This window comes from Alligator sinensis, unplaced genomic scaffold, assembly GCF_000455745.1.
Source record: "Alligator sinensis unplaced genomic scaffold, ASM45574v1 scaffold628_1, whole genome shotgun sequence".
Lineage (NCBI taxonomy): Eukaryota > Metazoa > Chordata > Crocodylia > Alligatoridae > Alligator > Alligator sinensis.
Genome location: NW_005841873.1, coordinates 763966 through 785934, shown reverse-complemented (window position 1 = coordinate 785934; position 21969 = coordinate 763966). Strand labels below are relative to the sequence as shown.

General features: G+C 43.7%; 1 protein-coding gene across 3 annotated transcripts in view; it reads right to left on the bottom strand.

The window, feature by feature from the left end:
- The window catches only part of GALNT9 (polypeptide N-acetylgalactosaminyltransferase 9), a 267354-nt gene that overhangs the window by 116917 nt on the left and 128468 nt on the right, over window positions 1-21969 (bottom strand). For all 3 annotated transcript variants that reach the window (XM_025195639.1, XM_025195647.1, XM_025195643.1), the window contains one exon: window positions 18059-18256. In XM_025195639.1, coding sequence (XP_025051424.1) covers window positions 18059-18256 — 198 coding nt within the window. The remainder of the gene's footprint in view (window positions 1-18058; window positions 18257-21969) is intronic.

The following is a 21969-nucleotide window of genomic DNA, read 5'->3' as shown; positions in this document are numbered from 1 at the left end:
GATGACCCCCAAGTCTCTTTCTTCCGTAGTGCTAGCCAGCGTAGCACTGCCGAGCCTATAAGGATGCTGCAGGTTTTTCCTCCCAAGGTGAAGAACCTTGCATTTTTCAGTGTTAAACACCATCAGGTTCTCGTCCTCCCATTTTCTGAGCTTGTCCAGGTCAGACCGGATTGCCCTCCTGTCTTCAGGTGTGGATGCTTTGCCCCAGAGTTTGGTGTCATTGGCGAACTTGGCCAGTCCGCTTCTGACTCCAATGTCCACATCATTAATAAAGATGTTGAACAACATGGGTCCAAGGACAGAGTCTTGGGGGACCCCACTGTTCACAGGGCACTGTGACGATTGACTTCCATCAATTACCACCCTCTGGGTCTGATCACGGAGCCAATTTCTCAGCTGGTGGATTGTGGTGGACCCAAGGCCACAGCTGGTCAAGCAATACCTACCTGCAACAAACCCGTGCTGGCTATCCCTCAGGATGTTGGCGTCGGCCAGTCAATTAAGGATGGCCTCTTTAATAAACTTTTCTAAGACCTTCCCCAGGATAGAGGTCAGGCTGATGGGCCTATAGTTTGCTGGATCCACTTTCCTCCCTTTCTTGAAGATAGGCACCACATTGGCCTTCTTCCAGTCTTCAGGCACTTCACCAGAGCGCCAGGAGTTCTCAAAGATCCGTGCTAGAGGCTGGGCTATGATGCTCGCCAGCTCCTTGAATACCGTGGGGTATAGATTGTCAGGGTCGACTTACTTGAAGGTGTCCAGCCTCGCAAGGTGTTCCTTCACAAAGTCAGCATTGATGGAGGGCAGGGGATCTCCCTCACCTGGACCTCCCTTTCCCATAGTGGTCTACTAATAGAGTCTGCTGGAATGTGCTAATTAGCATGCTCCAGCAAGTCTGGGCATCTCAACCCCAAACTTCAAAATAGAGGCAGAGGTGCTTTAACTAAAGCTCATTGAACAAGTTTTAGTTAAAGCACCTCTGCCACCATTTTGAGCACGGTAACACCAATACACAAGATGCTGCAATTACTTTAATTAGAGTGGCTCTCAAAGATGCTCTAATTAAAGTGCACTTTTGAAACTGGAACTTGAGTGACTAAGATGCTCCCTCCAAACCATAGGCACAACTACAGGTTCAAAGAAGGCAATGTTAGTATCCCAACCTCTTCATGAACCACTGGAGGAAAAATTTCAAGAAAACTGTGCCATTAAACCTGCACTATATCTGCATTCCATAGATGATATTTTCACCTGGACTCTCTTGCTGACTTCTACCACAGCTTTCCCAACTATTACCCTGAATCAAACTTTCTCTGGAATTCTCCTACACTAACATCAGTTTTCTAGACACTAAAATCCACAGCCAGGATGGTACCCTACAAACCACTATATACAGAAAACCTATACCTATGTGCACAAGACAAGACCAGAAATCATCCCAGATGTCAAGGGGGGACAGCCTTTCCTTGGCAAAAAAATGTGTCGCCTGTCAACACATCTCCACTGCCACCGGAGTCAACATCCCTCTAACAAAACCATCAAAATCTATGGTTCCTACACATGTCTTTCCCAAGATGCGATGTATCAAATCCAATGCACCAAATGCCCTCCTGCAACTTTGTGGGTGAAACTAAACAGGCAGCTATGAATCAGAGTGAACTTTCACAGAAAAAAATATAAAGGACAAAGACATACAAACACCAGCAAAAGCACATTTCTTACAAAAAACAAAACAAAACTTCCTCTCTGACCTCAATATCCTCATACTCAAGGGAAATCTACCTAACACCGTTAAAAGGTGAACTTGAGAACAAAAAGTCATAAGGTGGCTGGACATGAAGAACCAAGGAACTACCACCGATACTTGTTTCATGGCACATTATAAACTACCTGACTCCTGAACTCTTTCCACACATGCAAGATGAGAATGATCTTCCTCCCTTTTCATAGGCCTTGATTTCCTAGTAATCAGCTTTTCTTCTGCTAATTGTCTGCTACTCTTGGCACTTTGTCTCCCCCACCTCGCTCCTCCCCATCCCCCCGACACACACACAACCTTAGATACCAGCAAAATATTAATGTTTTTTACTTTTCTATGCTTGGCTTTGTTAAGGTCAGACCTGATGACAAATGTCTTGCATTCAAATGCTTGTCTAACTCTATCCCAACTATATCAATCTAATAAAGGATATCATCCAAAGACATCCTTGTTTAAGTGACTTCAGACTTTTGAAACTTTCCCCTCAGTCCTTAAGTAAGTGATGGATGATAAAAGACAAACAATGAATATTTGATTCCCAGTGACTATGGGCACTTTTATATGTGCTCCAGGGGTGGGGGGCTGGCGCTTTAATTAGAGTGGCTCCAAGAGCTGCTCTCATTAAAGTGCCACAGCATCTCACATATCAGTCCTTGTGCTTACAACGGGTGGCAGTACCACTTGAACTAAAGCTCGTTTGACAAGCTTTAGTTCAAGTGGCCCCCAAGCTTTAGTTCAAGTGCCCCCACTGCCATTTTTAAGTGCAGGGATGCTGATACATGAGATATGGGAAGCTGCTGGAGCAGGAAATGACCACACTCCAGACATGATTATCAAGCCTGCTCTGACACTGGAATTACAGTGCGTTGGAGCAGCCTCCATGCTCATGTACAGGTGACTAATATGATTAACTCCACCTTTTTTGTCTCCGAAACTTAAGCGTCTAAGATTGTTTTGCTAAATATATTCTATGAATAACTGCTGTATGTTAAGTAAGTGTTTAAGAATTTTAAATACCAGAAATTCAAGAATAATGGGTTAGTTTTGAATGGATCCATCCATCATCTGCAATTGTTTCTGTATCTTGGCTGATTGACAGAATCTCTCAGAAGTAGATTTCTCCTAAGAACAGTAGTGCTTATGAGCTCAAAAGGTGCTTTTGTCCATGTATATTCAAATATTTTCTCATATTTATTGTTTCTCCAGACATGCCTGATGGTAAAATTATTTTTCAGAAAATTCACAAAGGATGAAATTAACTCCGGTACTGAGGAATGAACAACACACACGACACATGTTCCCACGTGACACACATGGAACTTGCATGATTGAAAGGCCTTCTGTTGGCCAAGTGGAGAGGAATTAAATTTCATCTAGCAATTAGAAAAATGTTTAATTTCTAACATGTGACCAATGCAGAAGCACATTCAGGAGTTTTAAAATGGAATAAGCATTTGTGGGGACACTTAGTCATTTGCTAAGCTAATGATGGCAAGCAAGAAAAAAAGACATTGTGTACATCTTGAATCAGTTATGCACATGCTTACATTTTAGCATGTGCTTAAGTGCTTTGATGCACTTCCGAGTCAGGGTATTCATCCCCCAACAAGGCTGAGGCTTTAGTTGAAGATTGTACAAAACCTTTCCCTTTCCCTAAAAAGATTAACAAGAGGCAGCTCCTTATAGTAGAGACACTTCCCATTTGGAACTCATATTTCTTTCTTCTTTAATGAGGAACCATCTCTGCAAGCACTCACAGATTCTTTGTGGGATCTGGGTCCTCTCACAAAGGAAAATGGCTCTTTGCAGCTGCTGGCACTGTCCAATATAGCAATGACTCTAATTAAATGAGGGTTGGCACGTATTTTGAATGTGTCTATGTGATCATGGGTATGGGAAGAGGCAAATAATTGCTCATCCTTCTATTTGTTCTCTCTCTCATATATAGTTGTACTTATTTTGATGGAAAAAGCTACAACTATATTCCTATCCTAAGGGCCCCGGCAAAATATTAAGCATGTAACCCATGGTGACCACAGAATATGGGTATTAGAAAGCATGGTTATCAAAGTAGTCCAGCCTGTTGAAAATGCATATAAAAAATCTCTGTGCCTTAGTTCCTTCCTCCACTCCCGTTGGGTAGTAGGAAGCCAACAGTATATATGCCTATGAGCATGGTAGTAGCTCTGGAAATGATGCAGACAAGAGCATGGTCTACGGCACAGAGAGTTGCAATCCTTGGCTCTCCTCTCAGCTCTGTCCTGACTCACTGCAAACCCAACCAGGCTTAATTTTCAGAGGTGTTGAATGCCTTCTACCCCCATTACTTGCTGCTGGATTTTTAGGTGTTTTAACACCATAAGAATCAGTTTCATAATCCCTCCCCACCTTTTCACTTGACTGACTCACCTGTAGGATAACTATACTGTTCTCTCATAGTCTAGTGTCCTGTGAGTCAGGAGACTGAGTTTCTATTCCCAGCTCTGTCATGAACAAATCGCTTCTCCTCCCTGAGCCTCTTTTTCTCCATCTATGGACCATGCTTAAGTTGAAAAACCATTATCTTTAATTTCCAGAGCTACTACTATGCTTGTGGGTAGGTATGCAGCGACTGTGAGCTTCCTACTACCCAAAAGGTAGCAGAGAAAGGATAACGTTACTGGGTGAAAATGTCAGTAATGCCTCAGAAGCTCAGAAAAATGCCATTTTTAAGAATGTTTGAGGCACTTAAAAGCCTAAGGATATGTTACTGCAGACAGGACTGTATAGAATTACTGAGTAATAGGGCTGGAAGGGACCTGAGGTCATCTAGTCCAACCCCCTGCTCATGGCAGCCATCCCAGACAAGTATTTGTCTAACCCGCACTTAGATACTTCCAATGACTGAGATTCCACAGCCTCTCTAAGCAATCCGTTCCAGCACTTAACCACCCTCATAGTTAGATAGTTCTTCCTAATACCTAACCTATCTCTTTCCTTTTTGCAATTTCAGTGTTTTACTTCTTGCTCTGTCCCCTGCAGATACAGAGAACAATTGATTGCCATTTTCCTTATAACAACCCATTTTGTATTTTGAAGACTGTTATCAAATCCCCCACTGAGTCTTCTCTTCTCTAAACAAAATAAACCCAATTCTTCCAAACTTCCCTCATATGTCATATTTTCTAGACTTCTAATCATTTTTATTGCTCTCCTCTGGACTCTTTTCAATTCGTCCACATCTTTCTTCAATAACAGTCCCCAAAATTGGACATGCTAGAAGGATCACTTCCTGTGAGTAGTATACACCATTCCTGTTAATAGATCCCAGTGCACTATTAGCTTTTTAGGGGGAATAACATTGTATTGTTGACTGATATTCAGCTTACAAAGCACTATAACCCCCAGGTCCTTTTCTGCAGTACTGCAACTTAGCCAGTCCTTTTCCATTTTACTTTGTACATTTGATTGTTCTTACCAAGTGTAACACTTTGCACTTGTCCTTCCTGAACATTATCCTATTTAATTCAGATTTTTTAAAAAGTCTCTCGTAGAGAGAACAGAGTTGGCTTTAAACAAAACTGCTTGAGAGCTGAAAGCAATCAGGTTGGGGCAATTGAGAGCTGTGCATAGGCCAATTTTCATGATGGAGTAAATTATCCCATGTGGATATCCAACCTGCTGTAGATATAATGATTTTACCAACCAACCCAGCTTGTATCTGGGTATCTGCACACTTGTACATACTACACTGCTGTGGAGATCTACCCTAAGTCTTACTTAAAGTCACTGGGACTAAAGCTTCTTAGTCATTTTTGGATATGGACCTTTTTGCTCCTAAAGCCATGTTTGGGATCCCCATTGAAAAGTGTAACCCATCCCCTCACTCCCCTTCCATACACATCAAATCTGAAACAGAAGGCAGCATAGCCAGCTTAGAGCAGCTCTGAACAGATGACAAGAAGCACAGCTAACAGAGAGCCTGAGAGCAATGCTAAGACAGGTGCTTGGGACCAAGAAATAACGAGCACAAACTGATTGAAGATCGCTTCAGGCTAGACACAAGGCAAAAACGTCTTTACAAGTTGAGTGTCGAGGGTTTAGAACAGGCTCCCCCCAGAGTTGGTAGAGTCATCCACCCTGGCAATCTTCAAAAAGCGTCTTGATGCCCATCTTGCGCAGTCTTTCCTGCCCAAGTGCAGCGGACCTGGACCCAATGATCTGTAAGGTCCCTTCCAGCCCCTAACATCTATGAAACCACTCTTAGCAGGCGACTGCCTCATTTCTTGGGCAGCATGCACCAAGTCAGAACAAGCAGATACCTTTTGGTGGCAGTCCTTGGCATGGCACATGGCACGGAAACCAGCCCTGCATCACTGAAGAACTTCGGAGAAAGACACCCACTCTGTAAATCCAATGATATCTTTGCAAAAGAACTATGCGTGTTATAGTTTGCCCATGTCCAGTGGGCATTTAAGAGACAATTAATCTGCAAAACCCACTCTGACACCTTAGGGAAGATGCCCTAAGTGCAAATGCTTATTAAAAGCAAGAGAAAAAGGATAACATTAGAAGTACTCAGAAGGGCTTCTGCTCCGGGCGTGGCTCAAGCTTTGAAACCCTGCATGCAAAATCAATAATACTGCACTTGTGCTGGAGAAGGACACTGGGCGGTCAATTTGTGTAAATTACTTAAAGGTATTCTTCAGCGAACAAAGCTCAAAATCCTCTTTGCAAAGCCAGGGCTATCAGTGTCAGAGCTAGCATTTGGCAATGACAAAAGAGCTGAATGAGATTTGACCTCAGGTCTCTGTGACCTTGAGTCTGTGAAAGAAAACAGAACAAGCTCTACACTACATTGTTCCTGTAGAGCACTGCCCCCTCCTTCCCTCCCTCCCTCCTCCTCCTCCCAAACACACTGGAGGATGCTACCGGATGGCTTCATCCAGAATGAAGTAGATCAGGTGAAGGGGAAGATGAGGTCTAGAGTGATCTATAAATATTACTTGAAATACTGGGGCTTTTTTCCTCTCCTTAAGGTCATTAGGCATGCAGTCAAACTACGTATGAAATGCAATACTCGAGGACACTACAACTGACTCCCAATGCAGCTGACTTAAAAATGAGAGAGAAAGTACAGTTCAAACAATGCATCATATATTGTGCATCTGAATTTTCCATTGCTTGGTTGAATCTCCAATTTCTCCGTTTGATTTAAGTGCATAAGCAGCACCTTGACTCCAGCATGATGGATAAGTGGGAAAATGGCATGACACCTGTGTAAGCATTTATTTTTCCTACAAATCATGTCCTCTGTAATAAACAGTCCCATCAGAATGTGAGATATGAACTCAAGGACGGATTATGTGTTCTGAAGCTGCAGGAGGGAACTGCCAAGCCCAACAATAGGAAGGTTGGTAAATCTCATTGGAAAGGTGCAACAGCAGTGAAAAAAAGAGCAGTTGGCTTCATGAGCCAAGTGGATTCAAGATGACCTACAGAAGTATATTTTTGGACAGTTCTAATAATAGGTCGGATTCTTAAAGAAGAAAGCAGAAGGAGCTCTATAATTTGCTGCTGTAAACTGGCAGGTGAAAAAGATGACTACTGATGAATAAACACTGCTTTTATTACAGCATAGCACTTTCTGTTCCAAAGCACTTTTCATGGGAAACAGAGCCTGGAAATTTGCACCCTGGGTGGCAGCAGTAGCAGCCACGCCGGTAGTGGTGGTGGAGTGGAGTGGAGTGGAGTGGGGTGGGGTGGGGTGGTGGCTCCTCTCCCTCAAACTCAACAAGTCAGTGCTCAAGGCTAGTGTGTCCAACTCTCCCACCCCTAATTACATGACTGGTCTGACCTCAGATACACCATTGTAAATCCAGGGCAGCTCTTTTACAGTCAGTAGAACAGAGATCAGGTCATGCAAGGAAAGGCAGAGAGACTTGGGACTGTTCAGCCTGGAGAAGAGAAGACTCAGAGGGGACCTGGTAGCAGCCTATATCAGGGGAGTTCATCAGGGTCTGGGGGAGCAACTATTCACCGAGGCCCCCCAGGGGAGGACTAGAAATAATGGGCACCAGCTGACTGAAGACTGTTTCAGAATAGACATAAGAAAAATCTTCTTTACAAGTTAAATACCGAGAGTTTGGAACAGGCTTCCTCACAGAGGCGGTACAGTCACCCACCCTGGCGATCTTCAAAAAGCATCTCGATGCCCACCTTGCAGGGGTCATCTGATCCCAGCAGTCTTTCCTGCCCAAGTGCAGGGGGCTGGGCCCGATGATCTGTAAGGTCCCTTCCAGCCCCTAAAAACTATGAAATTCCACCTGTATAAATGGGCTGAGGATGAGATCCAATGCATCAGCCACTCTCCCATGAAAACAGGAAGCACAGATGAAGCCACTTTCCCTTGGCATTTTGGAAACTCATTTTTATACGTTAGTGGGGGGTGGGGAGGACACGCACTCACTGGAGTTTGCTGACGGTGTGCACATATGACAGCACTCTGCTGCTCCCAAGCTATGGCATATTAAGCAATCAGTAAGAACATATGCAACACTGTAATGCACCACTGCTGCTGAAGGAAGATAAAAATGAAAGGCTGTGCCATGCTTAGCCGGGTGCAGCTGACTAATGATTCCAGCATTTGTGGCTGCTGATAATGAAATCAAACAAGGCAGTCCATCAAGGTGTCAGGGCAGGTGAGGGAAGGAGGGACCACAGATAATGCGCAGGACATCAGGTGCTTTCCTTACCTTTCTGTGCCTTGCTGCAGAAAGAGAACCATCAGCCTGGTCTAGTGCGTGGTCTAATTCATTTAAAAATCCTCTGAAATATGATGCTTTGTTCTACGTTTTGTTGCAATGCGATGGGGATGCTTTCAGGCAATGTTTTGAAAGAAAAACAAATGGAAAATGACACGATATGCACAGTGCATCAAAATAACGATCCTCATTTTAATCTTCACATTAGAGGCATCTCACATCCAAAACGTCAAACATGCAAAACAGGCTCCTCGGGCAGTCTTTCCCCAAGAACATCATTTGTCCTAAAGATTAGGATATTAACATGGGACAAAATAAAAACCAAATCTGAGCCTTTATCCAATATGTTTTAAGTCTTTATCTCAACCCCATCATTACTGAAGCCTGAAAACATTTGATCAGACCTTCCATCTTGTTACGTGTTTCGCTCTGCACATGCAAATTCCACCAGGGTCTGCAGTCATAATGCCTAATATGACATTGTTGCATGCCATGGTCATATTTGCCCATATAGTCTTGATGATTTCAAGAAAGCTCTATACTAAGCCCCTGGTGTCTGCACAAAGCTCCAATGAAATCAACTATGCTCTGAAAGGGGGCAGATCCATTTTCCCTATATAACATGATCTAGAGTCAAGTTATGAGTGCCGAAACACACAGAAATATATACTATTTGTGCAGTACCATTCCAGACGGAAAGAAACAGAATTTCAGACGATGGTCTTTTCTTAACAAAGCTGCATTTTGCAGGTACAAGAGGTGTGGACGGTATGAGGAAAGAGCTACAATTCTTAAGTCAACATCCTCAAACCTAAAAACCTTGGAGGATCTGAGCCTATGTGCTAGCCCACCTCTGAACCTACGACCAACTGCAGGATCATTCATCTTTCTCAAAAAACAGAGAAAGAAGAGAAATATTTGATCTACACAGTTTCTGAGGAAACCTTAGGAGAGGGAATATGGGCTGTCAAGCAAAGATAAAAAGGTCTCTCAACTTCCTTCCAGACAAGCCATACTGCAATCATAGAGAACATTTAGCACTTAAACCAGTGGTTTTCAACCTTTTTCATTTGTGGACCCCTAAAAAGTTTCAAATGGAGGTACAGACACCTGTGATCTATAACTGTGGGTATTCACATACTTTTGATTGATCACAGTCATCTTTTGCGGACCCCTTAGACAGTCTGCAGACGCCCAGGGATCTGCAGACCACCGGCTGAAAACCACTGATCTAAATCCCTTATTCTGAGTCAAAACATCCTGCCAGATTAACAAAAGCAGAAACTGTGACAATATGCACAAAATAAGGACAGATATTCTGACTAACACACATTCAGACTCAACGAACCAGTCTCCTGCCTCATTTTAGTAGACCGCATAGAATTTTAGGATTGAAAAGCATAGAAGATCCATTATATACCAAATTAATTTTAAAATGTGAATACAACTTTGTGTAGAGGAAAATCAACCATAAATAAGCTGAAGGGGGGCGGCAGGGAAGGGAAGTGGGCAATGCTGCTGCAGTAACCAAAGGGGAAAATGCCATCAAGTTTGAGTTTAACAAATTGGCATTTTTCACGAGAAATTTCCCTTGTGACTGAACAAGAATTTGACACTGCTTTTCTGGACTCTAACAATACAAAGTTTCAGCGAGCAGAAAATAAAGGCAAAAGAACTTAGCCCAGGAAACTCAGATGCAATAAGCTACTTCTTCTGAGGCTTTGTGGCATCACTTTTGCCAGATCAGAAATGATACCCCTCCTACCCTTCAATCCTTTGTTTAAATCATTCTCTATTTATGGAAGAAAGGCAAACTCAATAATCATGAAGAGGAAGAGCAAACCAGGACATTTGTTAGACCTTCCTAGAGACTTTGGTATCTGGAGGGGAGGGTCAAACCTCCATAAAGATCTTATTTTACAAAAAGTGGAAATGAATCGAAATTATTTGCTTTTCTCATGATACCCTAGGCTATCCCAGGGCCCTGACATTCTTAGCTGCCGGGAGGCTATGTGGAATTTCTATTTTCTGATGAAGGAGGATATGCCACTTGATAAAGATACAGATAAATTACTACATTTTCTCCAATTCCCCAATCTACTGTTTTCACTCCATCTATTTTTCCTTCAGGAATCTTCCCCAGTCTTCAGTCTCTGAGATCTTAACAGACCAACAGAAGGTTGCCACTGACTTCAACAAGGCCTGGCTTACACCCAAAGCATCAGATTCAATATAACAGAAGTCAAGACCCTGCACTGTTGATTTTCAATGAAGCAGCAGGTATGGCACTAGATTTGGAAGAAATACCTGGCCTGCAGGCTAAACATACTGCTTCATAAGTTACTGTTGCCAAGGAAAGAGATATAGGGTTAGGTAAAGCCTTTGTACTCCTTCCACTTGGCCTTTTAGGGACCACAAAAGCTTCTGATGTTAGACATCTACTAACAGATTCCCCATTTTTATTCTTTAGTTAATATCTTATAGAGTATAATTTTATCTGTTTCTTTTGCTCCTTTTTCTAGCTCCTCTTTTAAAGATAGGAGTTAAATAATGAAGTTATTTTTTTTATCCCACGAGAATTTTCAAGATATTCTGAAAAGAGTCAAAAAGGGGAGAAAAAAAAATAAAATTTTTTGTGAAACAAAAATTCCCCTTCCGCCCCCCCCACCCCCTTGCCCAAACCTTAGATTGGGTCAATTGACATTTCATTTACATCATTTTCATAGATTTCATAGACATTAGGGGCTGGAAGGGACCTCAAGAGATCATGGGGTCCAGCCCCCACCCACCATAGGCAGGAAGTCAGCTAGGGTCAAGTGACCCCAGCAAGAAAAATATCCACCTGTTTTCTGAAGGAGTCCAGAATAGGTGCTTGCACCACCACTGGGGGGGAGTTTGTTCCAGACCATAGCCATTTTAGAATGGTTTCTGTCAATTCTGATCGATTAAAAATCATTTAGAACTAAAAACTGTAACTTTTTTATTTAGAACATGTAAAGAAAGACATTTTTGCCTATTCCAAATAGGAAATTCATCAAATCAAACCTTTCCCACAGCAACTGTAGGTTTAAATACACTGGCATTTTTTCAGCAGTTTGGGTGAAAAAATACATCACCAGCTCTGTAAATGATATGCTGGACAGAAGCTGGGTTTGTTTCATAGTATCTGCTTCATTGAAAAAGATGGTGGCTGCAAGCATAGGCAGGGGTCCCAGCCCAGGTGCTAATTTAGCAGAGGTGCAAAAATGGCAGCCACCACCTCTGGGGGCCTGACTGTCATGGCTGCCACCACTGCCCAGGGTGTAAAAAAACTGCTTGTGACACCTCTAGATGGCGGACAATCATTCCAGCAGAAAATGCCTTTCTCCAGGTCTGTTTGACGTGCAACATGAGACTGACACGCACAAACAGACCAGCTTCAGAAGACCGTGAGCATATAACATTGCCAGAGCTGAACAGGGCACCACCTAATTTTCTGAGAGAAGCAGGGAGGTGATGAGTATTTGGAAGGTTCCCATAATAGGACCCATCCCCAGGGGCAACTGTGACACCCCCAGGTGGCCATGCAACTCCCGTCTCCACTCCCACTCTTTGAGTACCCTCCCTTTTTCCTCACCTACTATGCCCTGATGTAACTTATAGGGTTTGGGGAGGCTTCCCCAGGGTCTGGAACGAGTCCAGTTCACCTTAATTTTGACCCTTGGCCACTAAGTTCTGGCCCACCTGGTTATATTAGCACCTCAAGACACCAGTCACTTTGTGGGCTGTGTTTGTGGCCTCCATCACCTATAGATGTGCCCATGCCTTGCAGGTATTACTCCAAGTTGTCCACTAGACCCCCATGACCTAGTCTGTCAAATACTTCAGTCATCCTGCCAGGCCCCTGATCCTGGCAAGGCGCTCTCTTTTTCCTGGACCCCTGACCCCAGTTTAGCTTATATGCCTCTTGGGCTCCAGCCCCTTCCCCAAGTTTTTGCCCCTCCCTGGCTTTAGGCTTACCTACTGTGGGCTCAGCCTTCCCAGCCTTAGCTTAGCTCCTCCAGCCCTCTATCCTCTAGGTCCCTGGCCCCAGGCCAAGCTATTTCTGTTGCACCACCGCCTCTGAGCTCCTGACCCCAGGCTGGGCTGCTTCCATTGGCCTTAGCTCTCCCAGCCTTGGCCTGCACCAGCTCACCAGTCCATAGGTCAGCCTGGTTTCAAGCTTAAACCCAATAAAAATGCAAGCGACCTGCTTCACAACTGAAATCCACCCTGCTCTGGGTCACTGCCTCACCAAAGGCCATAAGTCCTCTTTGCTCTCTCCTTGCAGCTGTGTGGGACAGCATGGGAGTCAGCCAGTCTGTGTGTCTCCTGCAGTCACCTCCCTCAGGAGCTCCTCTTCCTGCAGCCTGCAGAGCCAGACTGACTGCTTGCTCTCAGGAACTGGTCTTATGTGCCACAAAGACCCACCCTTTCCTGTCAGGTGATTCTCCAGAGTTTACACTTTGGCTTGATGGCCAGCCTGCCCTCTTCTCCTGCAGCTCAGCCCATTTGCTTGTAGCCTTTACTTCTGGGCTGCCTTACTGCAGTACGGCTAGCTCTAAAATAGTCACTCCCCCAGGGGTAGCTCCTATCCCTATTGTTTCTAGCCCACTTGCTTCCTGCCCAGCTGTCAGCCCTATACAACAATGGGAACTGTTTAGTGCTGGGCTGTCTTAAAAATCTGGCCTTACATGGATGTTAGTCTAACTCTTCAGAGAGGCTGACTAGTCATTTATGTGTGGCTACCATGGGTCTATTCAAAGTGGGGGAAAGAATTAAAGACACTTGTATCAGGGTTGATGGTACTTTTGTTAAGAGGTTAGATTACGGATGGATAGGATGATCTTGCTTCAGGCAGGGGGCTGGACTAGATGATGAATGGTGGTCCTTCCAGCCCTACTTCTCTATGATATCTCTGAAGACAATGATGGGACCAGAAGTGCCCTGTTAATCTCTCCCTAGGTTCATGAGCATCTGAAGGACTCTCAATAACCAGAAAACATCAGGGATGTGTTTGAGTGGTTTATAAGATAAGATCTCTCATATTGTTCTAGTCATAAACTTTATTCCAGAGAACTCAACAGGTTCTGGACAGGACTCATATCAGATCCTAATGGCACAAAGATAATGGGCAAGCTGGAAAGGAAGGGTGGGAACTAGTCTGGAACTCTAGGGACCCTTATTCTGCTGGAAACTTCCTGCACAACCTAAGGCTACAGTTTCTAAGGTCCAAGGTGACAAAAAGCACAGAAGGCCGACTAGTAGGATTTCCTGTAAAATGCCTTGGGACCTAAACTGCTGCAGAAGCCAAGGGGAAGATGGCAAGCAGGTGTATTTGAACATCCCTCTCCTCATATAACTTCATCTTTGAGAACTGACAGAACTTGAAAATTTGGCTTTTAGTCCCCCTGTGTATCAATACCCATCCATAAAATGTGGATAATGATACTTCCCTGCCTCCCAGAGGTATTGGGAGGACAAATCTATTAAAGATAAAAACCCTGGTTCATTTTACCTGCTATTTCAAGCTCTACCAGTAACTATTCTACCGAGCGTGCAAACACAATTAAGCAGTAATCTTGATTGCTTTGAAATAGATGAATAAATATGTAATGGCTGCAATTAACTCCCCTGAATGCCATTGCTGTGACAGATCAATTCCTGCCAGCCACCAGAGAACATGAAAAAAGTGCTTGCCTCCCCGATTCCCCATTCCTTTTGGAAACACAGCTCCAAACTCTTGTACATTGTCTAGTGAGAAAGCTCCCTTGACTAGTGCTCGCAAATACCAGCACTAAAATAGCTGACATGTTCCTTTTTCATCAAAAGTGCTGGCATGCTAACTCTTCCCATGACAGCCATGGCTGTGTGTAGGGAGCCGGAGGTGTGTGGAGGGCAGTTATATGACTGAAATCCTATAAAACTGTGTTCAGAGACTGCATGGCCACTCACCTGGATGCTCAGCATTCAAGACTTAAAAATGTCCATCCAAACGCCACATTTCTGGCTGTGCACTGGGTACGGCCCCCCCCCAAAATCGGTGTAATGGTACTCAAATCCTGACATTAAATGGGTACCTAGCTCCCTTAAACCACCTTGAAAATCCCAGCCTAAAAAACTTGGAGGTGCTCATTCCCAGGGACTTGTAAGCATCCATGGTTTGACACTGACATCTGCATTGCAGGCTCTGTAATTCATCATTTTCAGAGAGAAACGAGAATCAGAACACCTGTGTCCCAGGGATTTGGTAAGAAGGGTCAGGCACCCCCACTCCTCACCTTGCTGTCTCCTCTCTCTCTGGGCAGCTTATGCATTGTTCAGCTGAAGAGTTTCTTCAGGTAGGTTCTGTACAACACAAAATAGCTACTCGTGGGAGCTGGCTGCTTACGTGCAGAAGATTTTAACAATGCTCAACCAAACTCCTGAATCTGTGGACCTGATTCACTGCAGAATGAATCCAGTCTTGTGCCAGTAGAAGCCCGTGGAGATCTCACACATAAAACTAAAGTTGAGCTGTGGTGAATCAAGCCCTGTATTACTTAAATGAAATGAGCTCTTCCGGAGTATTACTGAAAGCAGACATGATTCCTTCCTGATTCCATGATTACTACATGTCCCCTGTCCTAGGAAGTAGGGCCCAATTTTTCCCTGGCTTCAGAAGGAGTTCTGGGTGCCTCCTCTCATCTAAAAATCAGGCCTACAATGACAAAAGGAACTTCCTAAAGCAAGACATTATGGTCCTGTCTCTTTTGATGCAGGCTAATTGCCCTTAGTACAGCAGATACTAAGATGACCAGGACAGCACATAAGAAAATTGTTACAGTGATATTATTTATATCTTGTAGGCAATGAGGTGTGCAAAATCTCTTGGGAACAAAAGGACTGAAAGCCCAAATTCAGAAACTAAAGATCAACTGGGTTGATTTTTTTCACCATTAATAAACTATTTCTGAGGGCTTAGTGGAAACAGACATAAAATGGCTGCACTTTTAAAACAATGTGAAGAGAGCAGGGCACGTTACCCAGGAAAACTGATTTCCTCTGTAATTACTTTCCTGCTTATTGAGGTTTCACACTGTGTGAAGGGTCACTGATGAAGGACTGTGCTGTTCTGTGATAAATAAGGTTAATGTTGCTGTATGGCTCTGCTTTGTGGTCACAAGGCAATGGTAGGAATGTGAGAGCAATTTGCTATGTTTGCTTAGGTATGGAAGGGAATGACTCCTGAGTATGAGAGCTCAGCCCTCCGAGGTGGCTCCATCTAGTGCACAGAAATGTGAGCAGTCCAACTCTCTCCCGCAAGTTCAGTCCTCGGCTTTTAGTTAAGCACATGTTAAAGTGCTTTGCTGGATTGGGGACAGAGCACTTGGCACCTGGCAGGGACAAGTGTTATAGTAGAAGGCAAGGAAACTGGGCCTGTAAATAGATATCTCATCTTAGGCAGTCCCAGGTCTGACCTGAATCAAGACAGAAGCGGCACGGCCATTTACATCTGTAGCCCCTCCGAGCTGCATTGCTGCTCCCCTGCCAGTAGATGGCTAATGAGAGCACACACCTTGCCAGGCTTGTTGTCCCTAGAATACGTCTCAATAAGCTTGCAAGGTGATACCCTTGGAAAAAGAGTTAGCACATATCATTTTATCTCTCACAAGTCTCAGGCACTTAAAGCATGACAACAGACATGCAAGTCTGCAGGATCTTGGAACAAAAAGCTTTGTCCTCAAAAAAAGATGAGGTCCCTTTATACAGCCTCAATCTCTCTGTTTATCAGAGACAATTTGCTTTGGGGCAGTGTGGCATAGGATTTTAGGGACTCAACAGGGAATACTCAATGTATACCAGCTGAAGCACTGGCCCTTTTAATGGTAATGCTTGTCCTTGGTGAGAATCCTTAAGAAGCAGGTGGAGGAAGAAACAAGAAGAACGGAAGCTACTGAGGATACATAATTTTTGCAATGCTTATTTTACTCGTTACTAAAATTAGCATCCATAGTCCTGCATCAGCTTTCCTCAACCTCTGGTACATTTCCGAGGCGCTATAAAAGGACATTCCCTATCAGAAGGTGAACGGAGAATTTTCAGCTCATTGACAAAAGAAAGGAAATAATATCCCTTTTAGTCCCTCGCTCGGTTTTCCACAGCGACTGTAATAATTCTCAGAAATGGCTGAATATTACTAAACATGTACAAAATATAGTGTTTAATTAGAGAAATTTGCTGCCGTTAGGTAAAATTTTACCTTAAAGAGAAAAAGACAATGAAATACAAAATGTCACCATATGCTCCAGTTTCTTCTTGAAATTCAAGTTACAGGAAATTCAGAAAATATACAAGCTGTGTATGAAAAGAGCAACTTCCAATCAAGACAAGGTTAGCACATCTCCTGCTAGCTCAGCAGGGAGCTCTTTTTTGGGCTCACTTCCAAGAGCTGTTGCCTACAGATCAAGGGAGAAATCCAACCCCATGGAAGCCCATCAGAGTTTTGTCATGGAGCCAGGATTTTATCCTGTGAATGATTTAAGCTCAAAACCTAAGAAGTGCTAATATTCCTTACAAGATCCTACCTACCCAGCTCACACTTTTTATATTCCATAAATATAAAAGGAACCATTCTCTCTCTTCAGGACCACCTTGTTCATGAAAAACCAATTCCTCCAACCCTCCCTATGGACCTAGGATAATTGTACCTGGTATTGAATTTGCTGACTCTTCTGTCTCAGCTCTTCTGCTTGTCTACTACTGACCTCTATTTACACGCTTTTCTACTATCTCCAGTTGTCCAACTTTCAGTTTATCTTACAAGTTTCAACATCTGTGGTGAAGTACTACAAGAGCTGAAGGAATGGAATTTGAACAAGACTGTGGCTACAGTCTATACAAGCACACCATACACTGCCTGACACTACCCTTTACCCAGAATTTCCTAAAGTACCTATCCTATGACATCCACCAGCACACACAACATTGTAGGTGCCATTAGACATCAGTGTATGGTACCCCTCATGCCATTTTTTTTCTCTACTATAGGAAAGCAAACATGATACATGCCAACAGAATATCAGTATATGGGTATCGGGGCGATAGGTGTCAGAAGAGTGAAACCAATGAAGAAAGAGAGACAAACACAGATGTGTAGGTAGATGGGGTAGAGCTTGCCCTTTCATTTGTTTGGAAAACAATTGGATTGTGGGTGTTAATGCATATTTAAAAAAAAAAACAAAAACAAGGCAGATTAAATGAGACACATACCTGGTAGACCTTTTCCTTTAAATAGTCAGGGCTACATTTTAAACCACACTTACCCTCTCAAAACCCTACATTTGTATGTATAAATTCAGCAAATACACACCCAATTAAATCAGCTTTGTCACACATACTTGTGTAGGTATGCTCATTGTGTCCGCGAAACCCACGTCTGTGGACTCCCATGTCAAGCCCAACTCCAAAATATTACCACTGCAGCATCTCTTCCTTTCAGCTGCACAGCTGAAATGGAAACAAAGTCAGCACCCAAAAATTTACTCTGTAGATTTACCTGATGGGAGCAGACTCATCCCCTTTATCAAGCCAGTCCTGGGGAGGGATTATATACATGCACCAGAGTCCCCAGTTATAACCGTGGGCTGCATTGGCATATTGCTGCACTTCGAATGTGTTGTACTTGATATTATCAATAGCTGGGAGGATGATCCGCTTTCGGTCTTCTTTGATCCGGGTAAGTGCTGGCTCCACCCTGGAAACAGGAACAGTAACAAAGTGTTATACAGCCACTCACTACTCCCAAGCCCCCTTAGCAATCTGACCAAGTGAACGGTGAAGTTTCCTAATGCTACAAGCAATAGCACAGAGGCAGCGGGCTGTGATATGGCTCACAGTGATTTAATGAAGACTAGCTTTGTCTGCTGAAGAGGCAAGGGGCTTGGCTCAGGATAATTCACATAGCAACAGCTGTTCAACTGCATGGGAGCGTTGGCTCACAGGTGCTGAATCTTTGAGGCTGCTCATTTGGATTAATTTGGTCAGTGATGACTAGGGATTGTTTCACCTAATGTCTTTTCAGTGTCCTGTGTGCTAGAAATTGGGTCCTCATTCTTCTTCCTAGTGGGCAGCTGTGAATATAACTTGGAAAAAAACCCCATCAAGATTAGTGCTGAGCCCTTGAGCTACTGTCTCTGAGAAGTTAGCTTCTGGGAATGACATGGTACATTCGTTCTCATTGATGGTGCCTGGAAGAGAACAAAAGTCGCATCAAGGACAATGACTTCTGCAGTGGCCCTTCCAGTTCAGAGTTGAGTGGCAAACTTGAACTGCCATGCTATATCTCGTCAACACAGCTTGAGCCGCTTGGTTTTTTAATGGACAGCTTTGACATGAATAGATAGCCATTTCAAAACACCCCGAGAGCCCCTCGAAGGCTACCCTGACCCTGAAGGCTTTGGAACAGGGTAAAAATACAGAAGCAACAGTAATGAGTTATCAACACAGACATGGGAAAATATTAGCTTAGAGATAGGGAAGGTGAGGCAGAGGCAGGAACAGCTCACACAGGGGCACGAAGCAAAGTGGTTTCAGGTCTTGGAGCAGGACTCAGCTGCTGCCCCTCTTAGTGTCCATTACAACGCATGGGAACAATTTAGAGGCTACCTTGCGGGTGAAGAGTTTATAAAACTCCACAGAATTGCATTTAATTTGGTGGACAAGCCAGCTTGCTGGATTCACAAAGATATTTGCAGACTCCTGTTTCCTGTCACTTAAACTCACTTTCTTTTTAAGTGAGATTTAAAAAGGCTGGCTGGCTCCTTTGCTAGCTTCAGATTTGTTACTCTACCTTTTTGTATAATAGGTATAAACACGGCACAGAGAACCTGAGAAATTAATTCAACCCCAAGACTCATCTTGAAATGTCTCCTTCTGAAACGGACACCTCTGCTTTTCTGCTTCTGTCAATTTGCTGAAGCAGCGAAGATCCAGGCCAGCATGAAACAAAGGGTCATCCAAGTGCAAGTGCTCTCACATGCAGGACTACTGGGTGTTCAGCTCCTCTGAAGAGTCATTCAGCATCTTGCGGCATTAGGCTCCAATACATCCCCACCCATGTTTCTTCCCATGGAACTAATACCATTTCCACCCTACTTTTTGTTGTGTGTTATTTAAGCAGGCAGCACCTCCCAGGCACAAAGGAGCACATTTATCTGCCAGATGGACAAGCAACATCTGTGTGAGATTTTAGACTCTGCAGTACATTAGTCAGGATGCCAATTTGCAAGGGTTTTTCTTTGGGCGCGACTCATGAATGCCCAGAGAGAGCTGACGTGACCTAGCAAATCAGGATAAATAGCAGCTTCTGCTATTTATATAAGATTATAGTTATGAGATTAACTTCCCTGGAAGGACTGTAGGCATCCAAAGGAAAAACTACCAAAGGTTTCAGAGAGCAGGACAGATTTAAAAAGAAGATTGATCCACCCAGCAATTCTTAAATAATATGTGCTCATTAGACTACAGACTTCAGGAAACCCACAGAGAAAATCACCAAAGTGACTGAGATATCAGCTAGGCACATATCCCCCACCATGAAGCATGCACCTCCATGAACGTCAGTGATAACTGCTGTGAAGAATCACAGCGGTGGCAGCTCCCACTCTGTTCCTGCCCAAGAAATGAAGGACTTCAGAATACCAAGCAACAGGTGCCAGGCCTTTGACTACCTAGAAGAGCCCTGTAGAGCCCTTCTGACCCAAACACCTATGAATCTATTCGTTGTGGCATATGGTTATATGTGAAAAAGCACATAGGGGCACATTATTTTCAAGTAAGCTCCATCTACAGAAAAACCTTTGAGGACTGAATAGTCTTATATAAAGAACAATAGATTTTAAGTAACTCCTGACCAAGGAGGGCACCAAGGAAATGTGAAGAGAGGTGGTGTAACTTTAACTTTGCCCACTTTTTGACAAACTCTTTGGGCACCAAATCCAAAAGTCTTTCATCAGTCAAATTCTCACTGAAGTAGAAGTTAGGACCCTTAACATTTATGGCCTGGTTCTCTCAAAACTTTGAGTTCACTTCTGGACTTTCCTTTTAGCCATGCATTTTCTGCAGTGTAAATTAGTCGAAAGGGTAAATCTTTACCGAGTAAAGGTAATGCTTGAAGATTCCTAGTGATGAAAACTGAGAAGGGATCTGAAGGATATGAAGTTAACCTTCCAATCCACATGCCTTTCATTCCTCAAATCTATCATGTTCATCTGACATCTGTGGTTCTGAAGTATAACACCAGTCCTCACTGCCCTGGTAACCAAGGCCAGAAGCTGTTCCAGATTCCTCGTCTAGTCGTCCCAAAAGCGTTGGGTCCGTAAGGATCCGCAGCGCTTAGAGATCTTCACGCTCTCCCTCTCGAACTCCAATTGCTCTCTCTCCAACTTGGGCGGAAACCACCCAAGCTCTTTATACCGCTAGCAAGCCAATCGCTAGCCGCCACGTGTGCATGTATTAGAATCGGCCAATAATGTGGCAAGAATCTTCATACAAATGGCGGGAACTCCTTTGCACTGTGCATTTCCTGGATGCAAAAGAAATGCACCATGCAAAGAAAGCTACAAATTTGGCGGGAATACTCCGTTGCACCGGGGTTCTCCTCTGCAGCAGAAAACTCCACCGTGCAAAGAAGCTGCAATTTAGCGGGAAAATAATTTAGCAGTGCCGAAGCACACACAAACAAAAAATCACAACTTTGGGTTGTGACACTCTGCTTAAAACTGCACACCTGTGAAATTTCACAGCTCGTCTTGCCAGATTGGTGAGAACAGGGGTGAGGAGTGGAGCTAGTCAAACACTGGGCTCCAGCTCCTCCTGATGTCTTCCTCAGGAGGGCTTAGGTCCTGGACTCTGCCAACCCCTCCCTCCCTGCTAAACCCAGAGTGGTCTGTTTTGCAGAGGAGCAGCCAAGACTTGTGCCCGCCATTTAGCTGATGGAGAGTTATTGGAGGCTGCAAAAGGACTTAGAGGCATCATACTGTGTTTTATTACTTAACACAGGTAATCCAGTCTACATGCACCTCCTATCCCCATTAGGCACTGCCAGCTAAATTCAGGCTTGGACTAACTCCATTGGCTCCAGCGGCATTCACCAGAGATACGTTTGTCTCCATATATTGAGTTGCAAACCTTTGTTGACTTGGCTAGTAATTTTGCCTATGTTTGGCCTATCTCTTAAGATTTTTTTAAAGGATTATAATTAAATCTTTCATAGCAATTTTGACCTTGTCCTAGTTTAAAACTGTTACATTATTAGGTAGATTTATTCATCCTCTCCAGGGATGTTTCTGGGGTACCATGTATTTTCTCCCTCTTCAATAAAGGAAGGCAGAGGTTCCTGGCAGCTCTGAGAACAAAAAGAGCTGAGGTGTTGATAAAATTCAAGAGTTAAACACTTCATAATGATGA